The sequence below is a fragment of the Phacochoerus africanus genome, chromosome X, assembly GCF_016906955.1.
Source record: "Phacochoerus africanus isolate WHEZ1 chromosome X, ROS_Pafr_v1, whole genome shotgun sequence".
In the NCBI taxonomy this organism is placed as follows: domain Eukaryota; kingdom Metazoa; phylum Chordata; class Mammalia; order Artiodactyla; family Suidae; genus Phacochoerus; species Phacochoerus africanus.
In genome coordinates, this window is record NC_062560.1 from 93,882,998 (window position 1) to 93,904,905 (window position 21,908).

The 21,908-nt window shown below is 39.8% G+C and overlaps 1 protein-coding gene across 3 annotated transcripts in view; it reads right to left on the minus strand.

Annotated features, from left to right (window-relative positions):
- Positions 1–21,908, minus strand: part of ACSL4 (acyl-CoA synthetase long chain family member 4) — a 75,818-nt gene that overhangs the window by 9,343 nt on the left and 44,567 nt on the right. For all 3 annotated transcript variants that reach the window (XM_047764006.1, XM_047764005.1, XM_047764004.1), the window contains exons 7-14: positions 18,983–19,133; positions 18,700–18,823; positions 15,013–15,084; positions 11,564–11,703; positions 10,645–10,817; positions 7,572–7,646; positions 4,655–4,846; positions 2,605–2,719 (exon numbers count right to left, since the gene is read on the minus strand). In XM_047764006.1, coding sequence (XP_047619962.1) covers positions 2,605–2,719; positions 4,655–4,846; positions 7,572–7,646; positions 10,645–10,817; positions 11,564–11,703; positions 15,013–15,084; positions 18,700–18,823; positions 18,983–19,133 — 1,042 coding nt within the window. The remainder of the gene's footprint in view (positions 1–2,604; positions 2,720–4,654; positions 4,847–7,571; positions 7,647–10,644; positions 10,818–11,563; positions 11,704–15,012; positions 15,085–18,699; positions 18,824–18,982; positions 19,134–21,908) is intronic.

A 21,908-nucleotide genomic window follows, 5' to 3' on the forward strand; every position in this document is an offset into this window, starting at 1 on the left:
AAACACAGGAGGAAGCTCTTCGACATAGTTTGTGCCAATGTTTTTCTTTTTTTTCATTTGAAACCAAAGCAAAGATAACAAAATCAAAAATAAACAAGTAGGAGTATATAAAACTAAAAAGCTTCTGCACAGCAAAGGAAACCATCAATAAAATGAAAAGGCAGTCTACAAAATGGGAGAAAATACTGGAAAATCATATCTGATGATGGGTTAGTATCCAAAATACATTAAAAACTCATATACTCAATAGCCAAAAAATTCAATTAAAATATAGGCAGGGGGAGTTCCCGTTGTGACTCAGTGGTTAACAAATCCGACTGGGAACCATGAGGTTGCAGGTCTGATCCCTGGCCTCACTCAGTGGGTTAAGGATCTGGCCTTGCCATGAGCTGTGGTGTAGGTCACAGATATAGTTCAGATCCCGCATTGTTGTGGCTGTGGTGTAGGCCAGCGGCTACAGCTCCGATTTGACCCCTAGCCTGGGAACCTCCATATGCTGTGGGCACGACCCTAGAGAATGCAAAAAGATAAAAAAATAAAATAAAATAAAATATAGGCAGGGGAACCGAATAGACATTTCTCCAAAGAAGACCTACAGATGGCCAACAGGTACATGAAAAAGTGCTCAATATCACTAATTATCAGGGAAATGCACATCAAAACCACAATGAGCTAGCACTTCACATGTGTTAAAATGACTATTATCAAAAAAAACAAGAAATAAAAAGTTTTGGTGAAAATGTGAATAAATAGGAAACTTTGTACACTGCTGGAATGTAAATTGGTGCACGTACTACGGAAAGCGGTTATGAAGACTCCTCAAAAAATTAAAAATGGAACTACCCTATGATCCAGCAATCCAACTTCTAGGTATAAATTCAAAGGAAATCAAAATAGGTTATAAAGAGATAATCTGGTTCATGGTCATTGCTGCATTAGTTCACAATAGCCAAGATATAGAAACACCCAAGTGTCTATCAACGGATGAGTGGATAAGGAAGATGTGGTGTATACATACAGTGGGATATTACTTAGCCATGAGAAAGAAGGAGATTCTGCCATTTTAGACAGCATGGATGAACCCGGAGGGCATTATGCTAAGTGAAATAACCAGACGGAGAAAGGCAAAAATTGCATGATACTGCTTAAATGTAGAATCTTAAAAAAAAGTCAGGAGTTCCCATCGTGGCGCAGTGGTTAATGAATCCAACTAAGAACCATGAGGTTGCGGGTTCGATCCCTGGCCTTGCTTAGTGGGTTAAGGATCCGGCATTGCCATGAGCTGTGCTGTAGGTCACAGATGCGGTTCGGATCGGTGTTGCTGTGGCTGTGGTGTAGGCCAGCAGCTATAGCTCCAACTGGACCCCTAGCCTGGGAACCTCCATATGCCGTGGGTGCGGCCCTAAAAAGACAAAAAAATAGAAATAAGTATTGGTAAGGATGTGGAGAAATTAAAACCTTTGTACACTGTCGATGAGAATTAAAAAAACAGAAAACAAAAAAACAGTGCTGCTGTTACGGAAAAGGGTATGGCAGTTCCTCAAAACATAAAAATAGAACTACAATATGATCCAGCAATCTCACATCTGGGCATATGTCCAAAAGAACTGAAAGCAGGATCTTAAGGAGATATTTGAATATCCATGTTCATAGCAGTATCATTCACAATAGTCAAGTGGTGGAAGCAACCCAAGTTGTCCATCGATGGATGAACGGATAAACCAAATGTGGGCTATACAAATGGAATATTATTCAGCCTTTAAAAGGAAGGAAATTCTGACACATGCTACAACGTAGGTAAACCTTGAAGAACACTGTGCTAAGTGAAAAGAGCCACTTACAGGAAGACAAATACTGTGTGATTCTATTTACTCCAGGTACCTAGAATAGTCATATTCACAGAAACAGAAAGTACAGTGGTGGTGGCTGGGGGTTGGGGGAAGAGGAAATGGGGAGTTGTTTAATGGATAAAGAGTTTCATTTCTGCAAGATCAAAAGTTCTGGAGATTGGCTGTACCACAATGTGAATATACTTAACATAGTGAACTATACACTTAGAAATAGTTACGATGCTAAAGTTAGGTTTTGCGATTTTTACAATTAAAGTTTTAAGGGAGTAATAAAGCCCAGAAAGATAAGCCATATTAACATATAAAGAAAGAAAATGGTTCAATTTCTCAGGTTTTTGATTTAGAAAACTTGTACTAGCTGTGTGACGTTCTTGGGAGAATTACTTAGGCTAAGCTTCAGTTGTTATGGATGTTAAATGAAAAAACTATTGTGGAATAATTACTTAGAAAGACATAGTAGATGGTCTAATAAATAGTTTAAATGTCTGGATTATCTCAAATGACCTTTAAACTGTTAAATTCAAGAACTTTCATAAATGTATTGTCATACATTATTGGGAATATTTTTCCCCAACTCTGCAAGTTTGATGTTTTTCTCATGATTATGTCAGGCTTTCCCAATTATCCTTTTATTTATAAGAATACGAAACACAAATGCAACTTTAAAATTTCCCTTTTGAACTGGCACAACATTGTAAAGCAACTATAATTCATTTTCTTTATACTTTAATTTGAAAAAAATAAATAAAATTACCTCTTGGCAAAAGCACAGATGTTATCGATAAGTGGACAGTTCTTCAGTGCAGCTTCTACTTTCCCAAGAGAAACATATTCTCCTGCTTGTAACTTCACCAGATCTTTCTTACGATCTGTAAGTCATGAAGCATGTTAAATTATCCATAGTGCTTTTATGAAGATAGGCACAATTCTGATTTTCTTACAATCTCGTTGCCTCAATCCTTATTTATAAAGGTACTTCTAAAATCTTTTTATATATAATGCTTGCCCATACACATCAGTTAAAAAGAAAATGCCGGAGTTCCTGCATGGCTCAGTGATAATGAATCTGACTAGCATCTTTGAGGATGCAGGATTTATCCCTGGTGTTGCTCAGTGGGTTAAGGATCCAGCGTTGCCGTGAGCTGTGGTATATAGGTTGTAGACATGGCTCGGATCTGGCGTTGCTGTGGCTGTGGTGTAGGCCAGCGGCTTCAGCTCTGATTCAGCCCCTAGCCTGGGAACCTCCATATGCCGTGGGTGCGGCCTTAAAAAGATTAAAAAAAAAAAGGAAATGCCAAGTTAAAGAAGTACTGGCTAAAATGTTCCATCCTACACTGAAAGCTTTTAATATCTTATTATAATCTTTATTATCATAAATGTCATAGAAGGAACAAAGACTTTGGAGCATTAGAATGGAAGTTCTGCCCGTTACTAGCTATGTGACCCTGGGCACATCAGTTGACTGTTCCAATCCTCAACTTTATCCAGGATAACGATATCTGCCTCATAGAGGCATGTAGCACAATGTCTGGCATATGGAGCACAGAGAATAAATGTTAATTCCCCATTTTCTGGAGTTGACAGTATCTTGTTAAAATGGCAGTGCTCTAGTAACATGTTGGCACAGGATGGCACAGCCTAGAGAATCATCAAGCTGCCTGACATTCTTTGTGTGAGTGCTGACTTGCCTGCCCATAGGCTAGGAACCCATTCCATATGCCACCAGAGCCAGCCTTGGACTCCAGCACAATTAAGGATCGAGAGGACGAAGTGGGAGGGGGTTAGGTTATTTAGTCTAGAGATTGAGTCATGCTTCCTGGGAATTTCCCTGGCAGATCAAACTCCTAGGCGAAGAACCAATTTTTCCCAGGAAATCTCTAACTATATTGAGGTCACACTTGGGTCTAGAAACAGATTTAAATGGACCACTAGAGATATGACTGAGGAAATTTTATGGCTTGACAAGGACCTGAAGGGGACCCAGCCCAATCAGCTGGGTCCTAACCAGCTAGGCAGATTTTTAACTTTTGCCTAGTTAAAGGGAATAGCGTAAGGGCTATTTTGGAGTAGCTTTGAACTTAAAAAGTCTATTTCGGTAGGCTCAATAAGAGCAGTCCCGAGCCAACTGACATTCTCAGAAGAACAGATATTACAACATGCAGATCTGTTCTGAGGACGGATATGATAATTTTCTAAGTATCTAGGCTAGTTAGAGTCCTATAAAGGGCCACTGTCCATAATGCCTACTGGGTGGGGAGGTAAATGGGGAGGAAAGCCTAGAATAGGGCATGTTACAGTCGATGGTTATACAGAACCACACGCGATTGACAAAAATAATCTCTTCTGAGTAATTTCTGTTTTTTCAATACAAACTGCTATTGTCCTGCCCATTCTCCCCACCAATGCTGCTTCTGCTACCACTTACTCAGGTGTGGGCACTGCCTTCCTCTAAACATTTAATATATATATCAACTCATTTAACTCATATATATATATACACACATATATATATATAGATGTATATATATATGAGTTGATATATATATATATATATATATAGGGAGAGAGATAAATACAAATATATATGGATAAATATATATATATTATATATATATAATATATATATATATCTCAACTCATTTAACCCCAAAACAGATGGAGAAGTGCAGACGTAAGTTAAAGACCTTGTGTAAAGTTTAAACCAATGAAATCATCAACCCTATTAGTGACTTGACCAATATTACCTTTTATATATGTTGAAGTTGCAAATACTAAAGAAAAGCACAAAAAGAAAACACACTGACCTATAATCTGTAAACACCCATCGGGATGGAACTCTCCAATGTCACCAGTACAAAACCACCTTTGGCCATTTTCATCCACAGAATAATCTTCGGCCGTTTTCTCTTCATTTTTGAAATATCCCATGGAGATATTCTGTCCACCGATTACAATTTCACCTCTGGGGTTTGGCTTGTCGTGAACTGTATAACCGCCTGGAAGTCACAGAAGCAAATGAGTTCTTGTTCCAAAACGAAATTTACTTGCATTAATCCTTAAAGACCCTTCGCTAGTATTTTTCTGCTGATCAAACTTTAGTTCACTTTCCAGGAGCATATTAATTTATATTTACTCAGATTTGTGTGTGGATAGTGAGTGACTGTGACTTCAGGAGGACCAGGGACGGCTCAATGAGAGTCACCAACCACGAGCCATCCCCGAACCTTCCCAGGACCATAAAACTTCACACTTGGAACCTCATTAAAGCTTAGGATTCATAGAGCTCCGTTAAGATAAAATTACTCCCAAGAAGGGTTAACACTTGAAGTTGTTATAAGTAAATTATTAATATGTTATATTCCAAGGAGGTTTTAATCAAGAGAGTGAGTAGTAAGTGCCCATCAAAGGCAACACGATTAAGTGGGAGGGAGTTTTATTTCTCAGCTCTGCCCTTGGCCAGTCATGACTTTCAAAATGGAAGCCACTGGAGTTCCCCTGTAGCACAGTGAGTTAAGTAGCTGGTATCGTCACTGCAGCAGCCTGGGTTGCTGCTGTGGCACAGGTTCAATTCCTGGCCTGGGAACTTCCGCATGTCACAGGTGTGGCCAAAAAATAATAATAATAATTGAAATAATTAACAATGGCTATGAAAATATGAAATAATTAACTGAAATAATTAACAACAGCTATGAAAATATTTGTTTGTTATGGAATACAGCTTACTTTAAGGAAAAGATACAAAGATCTGAATTCATACACCGAGATCTTGGTTAGATTTAAAAGTAGAGTTCCTTCCAGCTGTTAGCTATTCCTCATAAATTTAAAGCTATTCAATATTTCAACAAGACAAAACCCACTGTATGAATAACATCAAAATCATTCTTATTATATAAAGCAAAAGTTCTTTCATAGTAAGGGAAACTCCAAATAGGGACCCAATTCCCAAAACTGACTTTAAAATGCATTACCATAAAACCAGAAAATAAAAACTAAAGGCAAAATTCTCCTTACTAGGTTTCACAATATACCTTATTTCTTGGACTCCACTACTTAACAAATAACCCATTTAATAAAGCAATTTTGACACCAATGCCAAATATACATAGGCACACACTCCCTATATTTTCTCAAATTTTCGATCTAAAATTGGAAGAGCAGTCCCTTATGATGGAGCCTGACAATGTGAGAAAAAAGAATGTATACATGTATGTGTGACTGCGTCACCATGCTACACAGTAGAAAATTGACAGAACACTGTAAACCAGCTACAATGGGGGAAAAATCATTATATTAAAAGAAAAAGAAAATTGGAAGAGCGTTACCATGGAAGAAAGCAGGAGCACTTATTTCCAAGATGTAAAAAACACTTGGGAATGAAATTGGCTTTTCCCTGTGGTATTTTAAAAGGAACAGCTGTTTGCTCATAGAGCATCAACAATGATGCACATAATAAAAATGTCACATAAGAAACACTTTTGAGGAGTTCCCGTCGTGGCTCAGTGGTTAACGAATCCGACTAGGAACCATGAGGTTGTGGGTTCAATCACTGGCCTTGCTCAGGGGGTTAAGGATCCGGTGTTGCCGTGAGCTATGATGTAGGTCGCAGACGCGGCTCAGATCCCAAGTTGCTGTGGGTTTGAACAATTGTGTCTTACAAGGTAACTGGTTCCTTTAAAGTTTCAGTCTATGGCTCCATCCCAAGGTGAATACTCTCTCTAAAAATCTTAAGCTTTTTTTTTTTTTTTACAGACAATAGTATTGTAGTATATTCATCAACCTGCTTAGAGACTAAAACTTAATTATCCTACCCACTAAAAAGAAAAGGCAATTATGTAATGTAATAGAGATGCTAAATATCACTATGGTGGCAACTATATTACAATATATACATATATCAACTTAACATGTTGTATACCTCAAATTTATACAATGTTATATGTCAAATATATTAACTTGAAAAATAAAATAAAACCTTAGGCTTTTAAATTACTCTCCCTTTATCTGGCATGGATAGGAATTATCTATTTTGCAGTTCATGAGTATGTTTAATATTTTTCACAACTTCATCCTAAGAAGATTGCTTTACTTTTGTCTCCAGCTGATTTATAAAAAGGATTATCAATGTCTAGAAAGCATAAATTTCCTCTCAGTGGCTCACCTTTTGAGACACTATACATATAGCTGGACAACTGATTAAACTACACAAATAGGTGGACAATTGATTAAACTATACAAATAGATGGACAGTTGATTCTCAACCATAAAATATTTGCTGGGGTCAAGAGCTAAGAAGTCAGGGTGTGTGTGTATGGGAAGGAGAGAGAGAGAGAGAGAGATTAGTCATTCTGTCCCCCGAAAATCTGGGACTTCACTTCCCAGACCAAACCTCCTCACTGGGAAACCTGAGCTTCAAAGGATAGGATGTATATCCTTCTCCAGACGCAGGGAATGCCCCACTAAGAATTTTTTTCCTTTTCACCATCAAGTATTCCCAAATTCAGAATCATCATGCCTTGATTCTAAAGACGTTCTTTTCCTTTTAGGAACCTAATGATGTTCCAATGAAAAAAGAAAGCACAAGGAACAAGCAACAGCAAAGATGTGCTTGCTACCACAGACAACCTAACACGTTCAAAAGAAAAAAAAAAAAAAGTAAGTCTAGAGGCTCACAGTGCTTTTTAGCATATCTAGAAACACTAGAGCTTGACATAAAATGCTTACCTTCTTGCCAGTCTTTTAGCTTAATTTCACAGCAAATAAGAGGGGCTCCAACTCTGCCAGTGGTATAGTCAGTAACTACAGGGAGAAGAGCAACAAAGACATCAGTTAGTATATCATGTTTCAGACCTGCATGAGGGCGTTAACAGGAATCCTGGAGTTAGAGCCAGATTCTGAAAGATGACAAAAGAAGAGGCCATAGAGAGAGGAGTGCAAAGCGTGATCGTTTTTCAATAGTCAGCTTCATTTGAACAGTGCGATTGCTTCCAATGTTGGTACATCATTTTGGCTTCTCACGGCTATATTTCGGATAATTAAGCACAAAAATCTCTGTCAAAGGAAGAGAGCTGGATCCACCGTTCTCTACCTAGGATTCTGGTAAGACAGATTTCGATTGGAATTCCTCTGCTACAACTCATTGGCTGGACAAGTTACTTAATTTCTCTAAGCCTCCATTTCCTAATCTAGCTAAATGGGGGTAATAACAGAATCAATTTCTTATAGGGGCATGCTGTGAGGGCTAAATGAGATCATCTGTGGACAGTGCTTAATACTTCTTGGCAAAAACAAAGTGTTCCATAAATGTTAGTGGCTGTTACTGTTTACAATAGCCAAAACAAGGAAACAACCTAAATGCCCATCAACAGAGGAGTGGATCAAGAAGATGTGTTACATATACACCATGGAATATGACTCAGCCACTAAAAAGAACAAAATACTGGCATTTTTAGCAACATGGATGAACCTAGAAATGATCATGCTAAGTGAAGTCAGTCAGACAATGAGACGCCAACATCACATGCTTTCACTGACAAGTGGAATCTGAAAAAAGGACAGACAGAACTTCTTTGCAGAACAGATGCTGACTCACAGACATTGAAAAACTTATGGTCTCTGGAGGAGACAGTTTGGGGGGGGTGGAGGGATGTGCTTGGGTTATGGGATGGAAATCCTGTGAAATTGGATTGTGATGATCATTATACAACTACAGATGTGATAAATTCATTAGAGTAATAAAAATTAAAAAAAAAAGTTAGTGGCTGTTATCAAACAGGACAATGGTGCTGATATCATCCTTTTGTAGTTTGTGGTGACTGCCAGCAATGAGCAAATATCTACGGACAACCTATTCTGTACCTAGCATTACATTAAACATTGTGAGGAAAACACATTAAAGGTAAGGAGATGCTGCCCTCCATGAGCTGGAAAGAAACTACCTGGAGAGAAAAGTATGTGCAATAATTTAGAGCACATTTAAATTCTAACCTGCATGGTACTGCTGGTGAGCACAGTAGCCCCTTAAAGACTAGAAAGAACAATGTAAAATGAAATAGCTGAGAAAGACTTAATTGAAGAGTTGCACACAAGAAGATGGCCGTGATTGGACAGCCAAAAGGGCCTTCCAAAAGAAAGAAACAGAAAATGCAAGAGCGGAGTTCCCCTCATGGCACAGTGGTTAACAAATCCGACTAGGAACCATGAGGTTGCAGGTTCAATCCCCGGCCTTGCTCAGTGGGTTGAGGATTCGGCGTTGCCATGAGCTGGGGTGTAGGTTGTAGACGAGGCTCGGATCCCGAGTTGCTGGGGTTCTGGCGTAGGCCGGTGACTACAGCTCCGATTCGACCCCTAGCCTGGGAACCTCCCTATGCCATGGGAGCGGCCCTAGAATAAGGCAAAAAGACAAAAAAAAAAAAGAAATTAAGAAAATACAAGAGCAAGAAGATTGGCTTGTCTGGAGAGAAAAACCCAGGTGTGTACACAGGAGGGAAATTATGAAGAACAGACACAATGGTGCCAGGTTAGAGACCTCTTGAAAGCTAGGTTCATCAGGTATGGAGCCGTGTTTGAGGTGGCTGTTGTCTAAGAGAAGAATACAGGATGAATCCTAAGTGACATCGATGAATCCTAAGCAGTTGAAAGGCTGTTACCTCAGAGCAGTGTGAAGTAGTAAAACGTCAGATGCCAAAGGTGGCAGGCAGGGGAGGGAGAAAGCCAACGAAAAAATGGGAGGATCTGATGAAAGTTAAAGCTATTAAAAAATCAGATGACTTCAAAGTCAATGCCTTGAATGACTTGAGGAATGGTAATAACACTGTCACAAACAATTTGGCAATGGAGAGACGGTTTTTGGATAATGGCCTTGACTTCGTACACGAGGTTAAAGTAAAAGTGAGATGATGAAATGAAAATTACTTTATACCCCATTGTTTCGAAATCCGGGGTGATTTGCCCTTGAGGACATATTTGGCAATGTCTGGAGATATATTTCATTGCCACATTATCTAGCTGCTATCTTGTGGCTAAGCATCCTACAGTGTGCCAGAAAGCCCCAACAATCAAGGATTATCTGGCTCAAAATTTCAAGAGTGTCAGCATTGAGAAACCCTGCTATAGACTGTTGAAAACAATAGAAGAGAAAGCAAACAAGAACTTAGGGCAGGAATACAGATTTGAGAAGGAGGACAAAAGTGATACTTTATTCTAAGAGTTCAGTTCTCCACAGAAGTGATCACTTAGAGAAGATTAAAAGACCAGGGTGACAGAACTCTGAGGACAGACAATTTGGCATAAATATTTACGAGGCTTAAAAATAAAAAGTACACAGAGTTCCCATTGTGGCTCAGTGGAAATGAATCTGACTAGGATCCATGAGGACGCAGGTTCGATCTCGGGCCTCGCTCAGTGGGTTAAGGATCCGGCAATGCCGTGAGCTGCGGTGTAGGTCACAGACATGGCTCGGATCCTGCGTTGCTGTGGCTGTGGTGTAGGCCAACAGCCACAGCTCCGATTCAACCCCTAACTTGGGAACCTCCATATGCCGCAGATGCAGCCCTAAAAAAAAATAAATAAATAAAAAAGCAAAAAATAAAAAATAAAAGGTACACACAATCAAGTAAACATTTCCAAAACTAAAACTATGTAGATTTGCATTGACTCTGATGTAACTTAAGAGGTAGAAAGTTACCATGGTTCTCAAAGGCAAAGCAAATTGGCTTTGCCAGCAGCAACTAATATAGAAGTATTTGCCCTGTTAAAAATGCTTACCTTCAAAACAAAACAAAACAAAAATGCTTACCTTCAGTAACCGTGCCAGCGCCACACGATTCTGTCAATCCATAGCCTTGACCAACCGGGCAGCAGAAGCAGACATTCATGAATCGGTGTGTCTGCGGAGACAGGGGTGCTCCACCAGACAGCATCATACGGACATTCCCTCCTAGCAAAGCCTTCACCTTTTTAAACAGTAGCCTTGATAAAAGGGGGGGGGTGATAAATGATTTTAATATATGCATAGATTATTTTTGGTGACATACTAATTCACAGGCTCTGGAAAAGATTTCTCAACTTGGGTCAAACATCTACACTTTAGGACCATTGCGATAATGAGAGGTTAACAAAGAGACCACTAGTAACACCTTAGGAGAAACATCAGGAAAACTCTTAAAAATGCAAAAAGAAAAATGCCGTGTTGGGAAACTACTTTGACACACAGGAGATGAAAGAAAATGATGATGTCAATGGAAAAACTGTAGTTATCCTTGGAACATTTAGGCATCTATCTTATTTCCCATCCAATGAAAACACTTCCCCATCCTGACTCTTCAGCACCACATTTAAAATAACTTATATTCATACCCCGAATATGTTATTTTGTGACTACAATAAGTCAGAAAGCTTTGTGCAAAATAAATCTTGAAAAATCACTTTTTTAAACTCAATTGTCTTGACACAAGAGTCCATTCTAGTTTTTCTTCATGAGACCAAATTTTTTAATTAAATTTTTAAAATGTTCTCAATTATTGAAATGTGTTAAATTGCCAAGACCAGAGTTCAAGGTCCTGTGCTTGCTACACAAGCAATGAGGCTTAGAAGTGAAAAAAAGAGAAATTCAACGTTGGTGGTAATTACCTTGCCATTTGCTTATTCATCTTCCAAATGTAAAAACACGAAAAGATCTAAAGGCTCAAACTATAGAATCTATAAAATATACTTACAGATTGCAAAGTGGGGCATCATATCCCTTTTTGATCTGTTCCAATTTGTAATCATACCCTATCTTGAACAGAGTTTTCTGAATATAATTCATCTCTTGGACTTTGCTCATAACATTCTTATAAATTCTATCCATGATTTCCTAAAAGGTAAGAAACAACATATTAAATAATCAGAAAGGAACCGCACCAACACTGAGACGGTCTTTAGTTGAAAATACCCTGTTTATAATATCTTAGGTAAAAGTCTTTAGTATAATGGAGATATTTACTTTATTATATCATTAATTTCCCTTAAAAATACTAAGGACAAACATAGAGGCTTCTTCAGTTCTGTACACTAAAAACATTAACTAGAGTGTAAAAAATTCATTCATCTGTCATATAAAGATAACTTTTTAATTTTTTTTTTTTTGTGTGTTTTTGCCATGTCTTGGGCCGCTCCCACGGCATATGGAGGTTCCCAGGCTAGTGGTCGAATCAGAGCTGTTGCTGCCGGCCTACGCCAGAGCCACAGCAACACAGGATCCGAGCTGCATCTGCAGCCTACACCACAGCTCACGGCAACACCAGATCCTTAACCCACTGAGCCACGATGGGAACTCCCTAAAAATTCTTTTCTCTCAAATATTTTCAGTTATTCTCAAATAGAACCAAGCATTCAACTGTGTTAATCTAATCCTGATGGTTTTTTACTACTACCTTGTAACTCTTACAGCATGGCAGAGTTTTACAGATTCTTAAAATTCTTTTGTCCCTATAATTTGTCATTTCTATTCCATTTTAAAAGAAGCTAAGATAACAAAAAATAGGATTCTTGCTCACAGCTCCTTGGAAAATTAGATGTAGGACTAGGTTTGGGATATACTGACTCCCAAGCTAATATATACAAAACAGAAAAAAAAAACTAAATAAACAAAGCAAAACAGCCCTGACCATGACTAAATGTTTTCTTGGCATTGCTTAGCACAAATTAACAAGATTTGTTAAGTAAAGCATACCTATTTATAAATAGCTAGTTTTAAATATTTAAAATAGCAATTAATGTAAACTCAGTTGTGTTACAATGAAGAACTCTATGGATGTCCTTTCAATATTAGAATAGAACCATTCACAAATGAGGACAGCAGAGCCATCCCTTGCATTATGTTAAGTGAAAAAAGTGAGACAGAAAAAGACAAATACTGCATTATCTCATTTCTATGTGGAACCTAAAAAAGCCAAACCCATAGCAACAGAGTAAACTGGTGGTTGCCAGGGTCTGAGAGTGGAAGAAATGGGGAGATGTTGGTCAAAGGGTACAAACTTCCATTTGAAAAAGTCTAGAGATCCAGGAGTTCCCGTCTTGGTGCAGCAGAAATGAATCCGACTAGGACCATGAGGTTGTGGGTTCAATCCCCGGCCTTGCTCAGTGGGTTAAGGACCTGGCGTTGCCGTGAGCTGTGGTGTAGGTCACAGACACGGCTCGGATCTGGCATTGCTGTGGCTGTGGCTGTGGCTGGCAGCAACAGCTCTGATTCGACCCCTCACCTGGGAACCTCCAAAAGCCACGGGTGCAGCCCTAAAAAGACAAAAAAAAAAAAAATCTAGATATCCAATGTACAGTATGGTAACTAGTTAACAAGGCTGTATTGCATGCCTGAAAGTTGGTAAAAGATCTTAAATGTTCTCATCATAAACACACAAACGGTAACTATGTGAGGTGATAAGTGGTAATAACATTAACCTTATTGTGGTAATCATTTCACAATATATATGCATATCAAGTCATCATATTGTATACCTTAAACTGACACAATCCTACGTGTCAATTATATCTCAATAAAACTGGGGCGGGGGGTGGGGAGGGGGCACAGCATTCAAGCATAGTACAATGTTGTTTTCTCCATTTCCATAAAAGGAATCATTACTGTACAACTGAAATCTTTGTTCATATTTGTGATTGAGAAATCCCAAAAGTTCTCTAAAAGGACTTGAGCATCCTCTAACTATCCGTCTTTTAAAAAGTGTATGGAGGAGCTCCTGTTGTGGCTCAATGGAAACAGATCTTACTAGTACCCATAAGGATGCAGGTTCAATCCCTGGCCCCGCTCAGTGGGTTAAGGATCCAGCATTGCTGTGAACTGTGATGGAGGCTGCAGACACGGCTCTGATCCCGTATTGCTATGGCTGTGGCATAGGTCCGTAGCTACAGCTCTGATTCGACCCCTAGCCTCCAACCTCCATATGCCACAGGTGTGGCCCTAAAAAAAAAGCAAAAAAATAAAATAAAATAAAAATTAAAAAGTATATGAAAGTTCCCTGTGGCACAGAAGGTTGAGGATCCAGCATCGCCACAGCTGTGCTGCATGTCACTGCTGCAAGACAAGTTCAATGCCTGGCCTGGAAACTTCCACATGTCACAGGTGTGGCCAAAAAAAAAAAAAAAAAAAAAAGTATGGCATGCAAATGTTAAATCATGTAGTACACATGAAATTAATACAATATTGTACATCAACTCTATCTCCATTTTAAGAATTAAGCCCAGGAGTTCCCGTCGTGGCGCAGTGGTTAATGAATCTGACTAGGAACCATGAGGTTGCGGGTTCGGTCCCTGGCCTCGCTCAGTGGGTTAAGGATCCGGCGTTGCCATGAGCTGTGGTGTAGGTTGCAGACGCGGCTCGGATCCCGCGTTGCTGTGGCTCTGGCGTAGGCTGGTGGCTACAGTTCCGATTCAACCCCTAGCCTGGGAAACTCCATATGCCACGGGAGCGGCCCAAGAAATAGCAACAACAACAACAACAACAACAATAACAACAACAACAAAAAGACAAAAAAAAAAAAAAGAATTAAGCCCTAAGGGAAACGATATGGCAGCTACGTCAGAAGTTTGCCATTCCATCTTTCCGTAACGCTTATCTAAGATTTTAAGGGACCCATTTTGCCACAAGTTCCACAAAGTAAAATTATTTTAAAATGTAGATGAATACCTAAGAGGGTTACTTTTTTAAAAGTCCAAGACACGGAAACAACCTAAATGTCCATCGACGGAGGAGTGGATCAAGAAGAAGTGGTACATATACACAATGGAATATTACTCAGCCACTAAAAGGAACGAAATAATGGCATTTTTTGGCAACATGGATGGATCTAGAAATGATCATGCTAAGTGAAGTCGGTCAGACAATGAGACACCAACATCACATGCTTTCACTGACACGTGGAATCTGAAAAAAGGACAGACAGAACTTCTTTGCAGAACAGATGCTGACTCACAGACACTGAAAAACTTTTGGTCTCCGGAGGAGACAGTTTCAGGGGTGGGGGGATGTGCTTGGGTTATGGGATGGAAATCCTGTGAAATTGGATTGTGATGATCATTATACAACTACAGATGTGATAAATTCATTTGAGTAATTAAAAAAAAAAAGTCCAAGTGCAGGCAATGAATGATATTGACATTCTGTACTCACCGGGACAGCTGCCATGAGTGTAGGCTTCAGTACAGTACAGTCTCCTTTGCTTCCCTTTTTAATTTTGCTTGACTAGAGTAAAGAAAAAGGAAATAGGATCAAGGAAACCGCCCTTGGCAAAAAAAGGGTGTAATTCAAATATTTACAGGGCAAAGACAGACTTTTACACACGGAATTTGATCTTCTACTACTCGCTGAGTTATGTGCTCCAACTGTCATAACCTACAAGTCTGAGAGGTATGAGTGCTTTAGTGTTTTATCCTGTAGATGTTTTCTGCTAGCACATTTCACCTTTCCTTGGAGGAGAAAGTGCTGATCCAGAATAAAGGAAAATGGGATATTTTGGTAAACTTAGTATTCTTATTAATAATATATCAGTACACATAGCAAAGACCATCCATTTTCAAAAAAAAAAAAAAAAAACAAACACACACACACACACGAAAAGCAAAAAACCTCAACTAAGGTAAGGTACATCAAACACCTGAATCAAAACTAAAGATAATTTAATTTTCTTTGATTTAATTTAATTGAAAGGCAAAGCCACATATCAAAGACACCACTACCAATATCACTAACCTTATCCAGAATTGCTAATTTGATACCTTAAGACATTGCCAGTGGCCATGTGGGGATCTGCACATATATGTGTAAATGAGTATATATTTCTTCTTTCTTCCCTTCCCTTTCTTTCTTATACACATAAACACTATTTGGGATTTCAAATACCAGATTAGTAGGTAGAAATCCACTGAAACAGTTAGATAAAAACAAGAACCTGCTATAATGTAGTTCATTAGTCTGTAAGTTTAGATGTATCACATGTTAGCCAGGGCTAATGCAGGCAAAAGAAAACCAGCTCTGAAGAAGCAGTATGAGCCACCAGCACCACCAGCTTTGCCATAGAGAAGGTTCTGTTGCCAGAAAACTGCTTTTATCCTACTTTTCTTTAAAATGGATAAAGGAAATCAAATACCTTTTTTTTTTTTTTTGCTTTTTAGGGCTGCACCTGCAGCACATGGAGGTTCCTAGGCTAGGGGCCCAATCAGAGCTACAGCTGCCGGCCTACACCAGAGCCACAGCAACGCTGGATCCTTAACCTACTGAGTGAGGCCAGGGATCGAACCCGCATCCTCGTGGATCCTAGTCAGGTTCCTTAACCACTGAGCCACGACAGGAACTCCTCAAACGTATGTACAAGTATGTGCCCATCCACAAGCAGAAACCCATACCTTCATATTCACACCACATACAGGAGACCTATTCTGCAGAGAGAAAGATGGGCTCTGATGCCCTTCAAGGCAGAGCTGCCTTCCACATGCTACTGACTAGTTTTTGCTACAGGGAATGGTCCCAGGGCAGCAGTAGCCACAAGGAGCTGGCCCTCAGTTTCTTTATTATTCTTAGTAATGTTAGCTGTTATCCTGTCTTATTAGGATCACAGGAACCCTAGTTATGACACTATCGCTACCATCTGCCAGCTTCCAATATGGTCAGTGTCCCTGGTCTCCCATCTTTTTCTGATTTCCTATGTGAGGGAGACGCCTGGGCTTTAGGTTCCTAGTTAGATTGAGACTCTTTATCATACAGTTCATTAACAAAGTAGGTATGAATGCCCCCGACATTTTTGTAACTGGCTTCTAATGTACTGCTTGGCCTAAGAGACACCAAGAATGAAGTCAGACCAGCAACAGACTCCAACTGCCACCCTGCCCCACACTGAGGCTATTGTTTTCAGAAAGGCAGTGAAAACAAATCTTCAGCTTCTGACCTTACCCAGCAGGAAAAAAAAAAAATTCTTACTCGAAACTTACTGAAAGAGTAAGTTCACATTTCACATTTTGAAAATGTCTCTGAACCTAAGAGAAACCCACTATAATGCATCAAAATGTCATCATCACAGATTTTTCTAAAAACTTTACAATGTAAGCCCCGCTCTTATTCATAGATCTGTTTTGACTCTGCTAAATGAAGTCCAGTTTATTAGCTCACTTGATAGTTCCCTTATTCTCTCCATTACTATCTAGGGGATTTTAAAAGTGAACTTTCAGCTGAGTGCAATGGTTAAACACAGCAGCTCTCCATCTTACAAAGCGGTTGTGTTCCCTAAGTACCAACTAGGTGGTTGTTTAGAGCACAGAAGATTTTTCTCATAGAAAAGCCCCTTAAAAAGGTGGTTGGATTATCTTTGTGGGTGGGGATGTAATGACTAGGAAGGGTCACAGGGACTTTCTGGGGTGCTAGAAATGTTCTTTTCCTCTTGATCTAGAGGGTGATGGCCACAGAGTTCTATATATGTACATGTATGTCACATTCAATCAAGCATTATACTTAAGATTTGTGCATTTTAAGTTACCCAAAAAACAAAAACAAAAACAAAACACCCCCCCCAAAAAAGATGGTTAAAATCTCAAATAAATCCTCCAAAAATCTATTTAACTTTTTTGTCTTAATAATGTTACACAACCTACCAACCTCTCCCTAAAATGATTCTTTCTACCAAAAAAAGAAAGAAAGAAAGAAAGAAAGAAAAGAAAAGAAAAGAAAGAAAGAAAGAAAGAAAGAAAGAAAGAAAGAAAGAAAGAAAGAAAGAAAGAAAGAAAGAAAGAAAGAAAGAAAGAAAGAAAGAAAAGAAAGAAAGAAAAGCATTATAACTTCTAACTGTGAGCACCAAGGGCATATCTTTTTACCGAATGCATGCTCCAGTGAGGCTCCCACATAAGAGGTAGCACAGCCTGGAGTTGTGAAAAATAACAGCTGGGCTCCAGGGATGGGAGCAGCAGAAGCCACACAGAGAGTCAAGTCATTCCCACCTATACTCAGTTTATTTTTCAGCATCCTGAACCCCACAGCTCCCTCAGAAGCTTCACACCGCCCCCCAATGTCTGCTTGAAGCTTTTCTATAGCAACTATTCCAAAGAAATTATATAGAACTGTAGACAGTAGGATTAGATGTATGATTTCAAATGAGTTTAAATACATGAGGTGGCCCAATCTCTCCTTGGGCTTCCTGCTATGAACCACAGGGAGAAGGGAGAACCCTCACTCTGGGTAGAAAGCTGAAGGCTGCCTCTGGACATGATGCAGTGCTGTCCAACAGAAATTTCCATAAAGATGAAAATGGTTGGTATCTGCGCTCTCCAATATGGTAGCCACTAGTCCTACATAGCTATTGGAAACTTGAAAGGTGGCTTGAGCAACTGAGAAACTAAAATTTTCTAATCTAATTTTAATTCATCTGTATTTCAGTATGAGGCTAGTAACTACTGCGTGGGACAGCACAGCTCTAAAGAAAACTCGGAGCCAAACTGGGCCATGGCCCTATCACCACATCTCCTGCCCCCAAGCCCACCACTGTTCATGGGTAAGAGGTCAAAAAGGCTCAGTGTATTTATAGTCTCTATCCTAGCTCTCCAAAATAAAAACCTAATAGAGAAAAACAAGATGAAAGCAATGGCTAGCCTAAAAATAATTTTTTTTAATTTATCTAATTAAAAAATTTTAGATAAAGCAATGCTAACAAACCCACAAGGTTATTTACCACAGTACATATTGCATATGGGAGCTATTTTTGAAGCCAAGAAGAATGTTCCAGCGGAATCAGAATATCTCATGTTTTAGAAATATGTTCTCAGCCAAACACTGTAACTTCACATGAGCATGCCAATATACTGAAAAGCTTGTCACCTGGTCAGAGAGTGTCAGTGGAGAAGAATATCCAATCCTACAGCCATAGGTAAAGCAAGATATCTCTGCTGTCAATTCCAGGACGTGAGCCAAAGGCAGGTATCCGATATATGTGTCCTTTGGTCTAAAACAAAGGAAGAGAAACATTTTAGCCATTCTTAAAAAGACACTGTAAATGAGGAAACTCAATAACCTTATCATTTTAATACAGATTGAGTTTAGATAGAGAATGTCAAACATGAGCTCTGGTTTCTAAGAATAAAGTTCAATATTTCTCGCTTACCCCAGTCCAGGAATTCTCTCACATTGTCCAGTCATTCCAGCTATCAGATTGCAATGATGCATCATCACTCCCTTCGGTCGGCCAGTAGAGCCACTGGTATACATGACAATAGCCATGTCTGAAGGATTAGGTCTACTTGGAGGAACACTCACTAAATGAATGAAAAAGCACCACATTTTCTTTAGTTTAAAAGTTACATTGAGGAGTTCCCATCGGGGCTCAGCGGAAACGAATCTGACTAGCATCCATGAGGACGCAGGTTCGATCCGTGGCCTTGCTCAGTGGGTTAAGGATCCAGTGTTGCCCTGAGCTGTGGTGTAGGTCGCAGATGTGGCTCAGATCCTATGTGTCTGAGACTGTGGTGTAGGCCGGCGGCTACGGCTCCGATTTGACTCCTAGCTGGGAACCTCCTTATGCCATGGGTGCAGCCCTAAAAAAACAAAACAAAACAAAACAAAACAAAAAAGTGAAAATGCTAAACAAAGATAAGATGTTTAGCTTTTGGCATAATGATTTTTTTTTTTTTTTTTTTTAGCCATACCCTCAGCATATGGATGTTCCCAGGCCAGGGACTGAATCCAAGCCAGAGCTGCAAGCTGCACCACAGCTGCAGCAACACCAGATCCTTAACCCATTGTGCTGGGCTAGAGATCAAACCCATGCCTCCACAGAGACAAGCTAGATCATTAACCCACTGTGCCACAGCAGGAACTCTAAAACTGAATATTTTAATGTGTACAATTTGATGACTGAACAGATACAAACATCCGTGATACCATCACCACAATCAGGGTACTAGACATATCAGTTCCCTAAGCTTCTTGAGTTCCTTTTTGTTGTTGCTGTTGCTGTCTTTGACTTGATCTTTAAGGTGACATACTCTCTAAAATTCTTACATGCTAAATTTTAAAAAGGACACCAGGGAGTTCCCTTCGTGGCTCAGTGATTAACAAACCTGACTAGGATCCACGTGGCTCGGATCCTGTTTTGCTGTGGCTGTGGTGTAGGCGGGCAGCGACAGCTCCGATTTGACCCCTAGCCTGGGAAGCTCCATAGGCCGTGGGTGTGGCCCTAAAAAGCAAAAAATGAAAATAAAAAATAAAAAAATTAGCAGGACATCAGGACTTCTACTTTCAAGGCAGTGTAATGTGCCAAACTAGTAATTGCCTTTCTTTTCCAGAATATACCAAAACGACCAAGAATCAACAGATATATTATCAGAATTAAGTAAAAGTTGAATAAGATTGTTGGATTGTTAAAAAAAAAATGAGTTTATATTCTGCACAATACTAGAATGGTAATACATGTCACTATACGTTTATCCAAACCCAGAGGATGTACAACACCAAGAGCGATTCCCAACGTAAACTATGGATTTGGGGTGATAATGATGTGACCATGTAGAGTCATCAACTGTAACAAACACACATGGGAAATCCCCATCCCTTCCCCTCAGTTTTGCTATGAATCTCTACCTGTTCTACAAAATAAACTTTTAAAAAATCAGTTAATGCCCCTTTATTTTTCTCTTTTTAGGGCCACACCTGCTGCATATGGAAGTTCCCAGGCTAGGGGACGCATGGGAGCTGCAGCTGCCGACCTAGGCCACAGCCACAGCCACGCCAGATCTGAGCTGCCTCCTCGACCTACACCATAGCTCACGGCCACGCCGGATCCTTAACCCACTGAGTCAGGCCAGGGATAGAAGCCACATCCTCATGGAGGCTAGCAGGTTTGTAACCTGCTGAGCTATAACGGGAACTCCTGTTAATGCTCCGTAAAGACTTCTACTGTCATAGTTTATAAACCAAGCAAACAGGAACTGCATCCTTCTTCTGATAACTAATGGATGCAGCAGCAGTAGATATATTAAGCTCTTCTCAGGCTAAGTACACAATGCAACACTTCACTTTTTGTCATCATCACAACAACTGTCTACAGGTAAAGTATCACAAAAAATATGTGTCTCGTCAACTGCAGAAATGAGTGGAACTAGGTGGAATATATGGTCCATCACGCTGTGGTTCACACAAAATTATAAGGCCCATGTCCCCCATAGTTTTATGCCACCACCTTTGGGTGAATCAAAAGAACTGGCAATAGATCCCTACCAAGTGGGGCTTCTCAGTCAGGTTTACCTGAATCCTGCAGGGTCAGCCTGGTGTTGAGTGACAATTCTCCACGGGTCTCTTGAGTTTTTGCACATCTTGTGAGCAGAGACACTGACTTTGTTTCAGACTACCTTTGCAAGGATGTTTGCACAGTGAACAGGGAAGGCAAATTGTCTCCCTCCAGAGCAAGAGCAGGCATGCTCACTGTCCAGTACAATAAAGAAAAGAGCTTTCTCCAGGGCAAAGGACAGGCGTACTTATTGCCGGTTATAAAAGACGTGGGTTCCTCATCTAGTAGAGCATTGTGATCTCATTAAACATGAGACAGAAAACTATTTAAATGGGGTATTTCATTTTCTCAATTCTCATTCCTGATGACCAACTGACATTTTGCTATAAGATACATTTAACTTCTTTCAGGAGTTCCCGTCATGGTGCAGCGGAAACGAATCCGACTAGGAACCATGAAGTTGCGGGTTCGAGATCCCTGACCTCGCTCAGTGGGTTGGGGATCCAGCGTTGCCATGAGCTGTGGTGTAGGTCACAGATGAGGCTTGGATCTGGCATTGCTGTGGCTGTGGCGTAGGCCGGCAGCTACAGCTCCGATTAGATCCATAGCCTGGGAACCTCCATATGCCATGGTCCGGCCCTAAAAAGACCCAAAAAAAGATTTAAAAAAAGAGATACATTTAACTTGTTTCAAATGAAATAGCAAATACCATATCAGTAGTAGAATAAATCCGAGTATGGTCTTGGCAAACAGCTTTGCATCCTCTGAGACACGATTAAAATCAGTAACATTAAGCATTATAAAA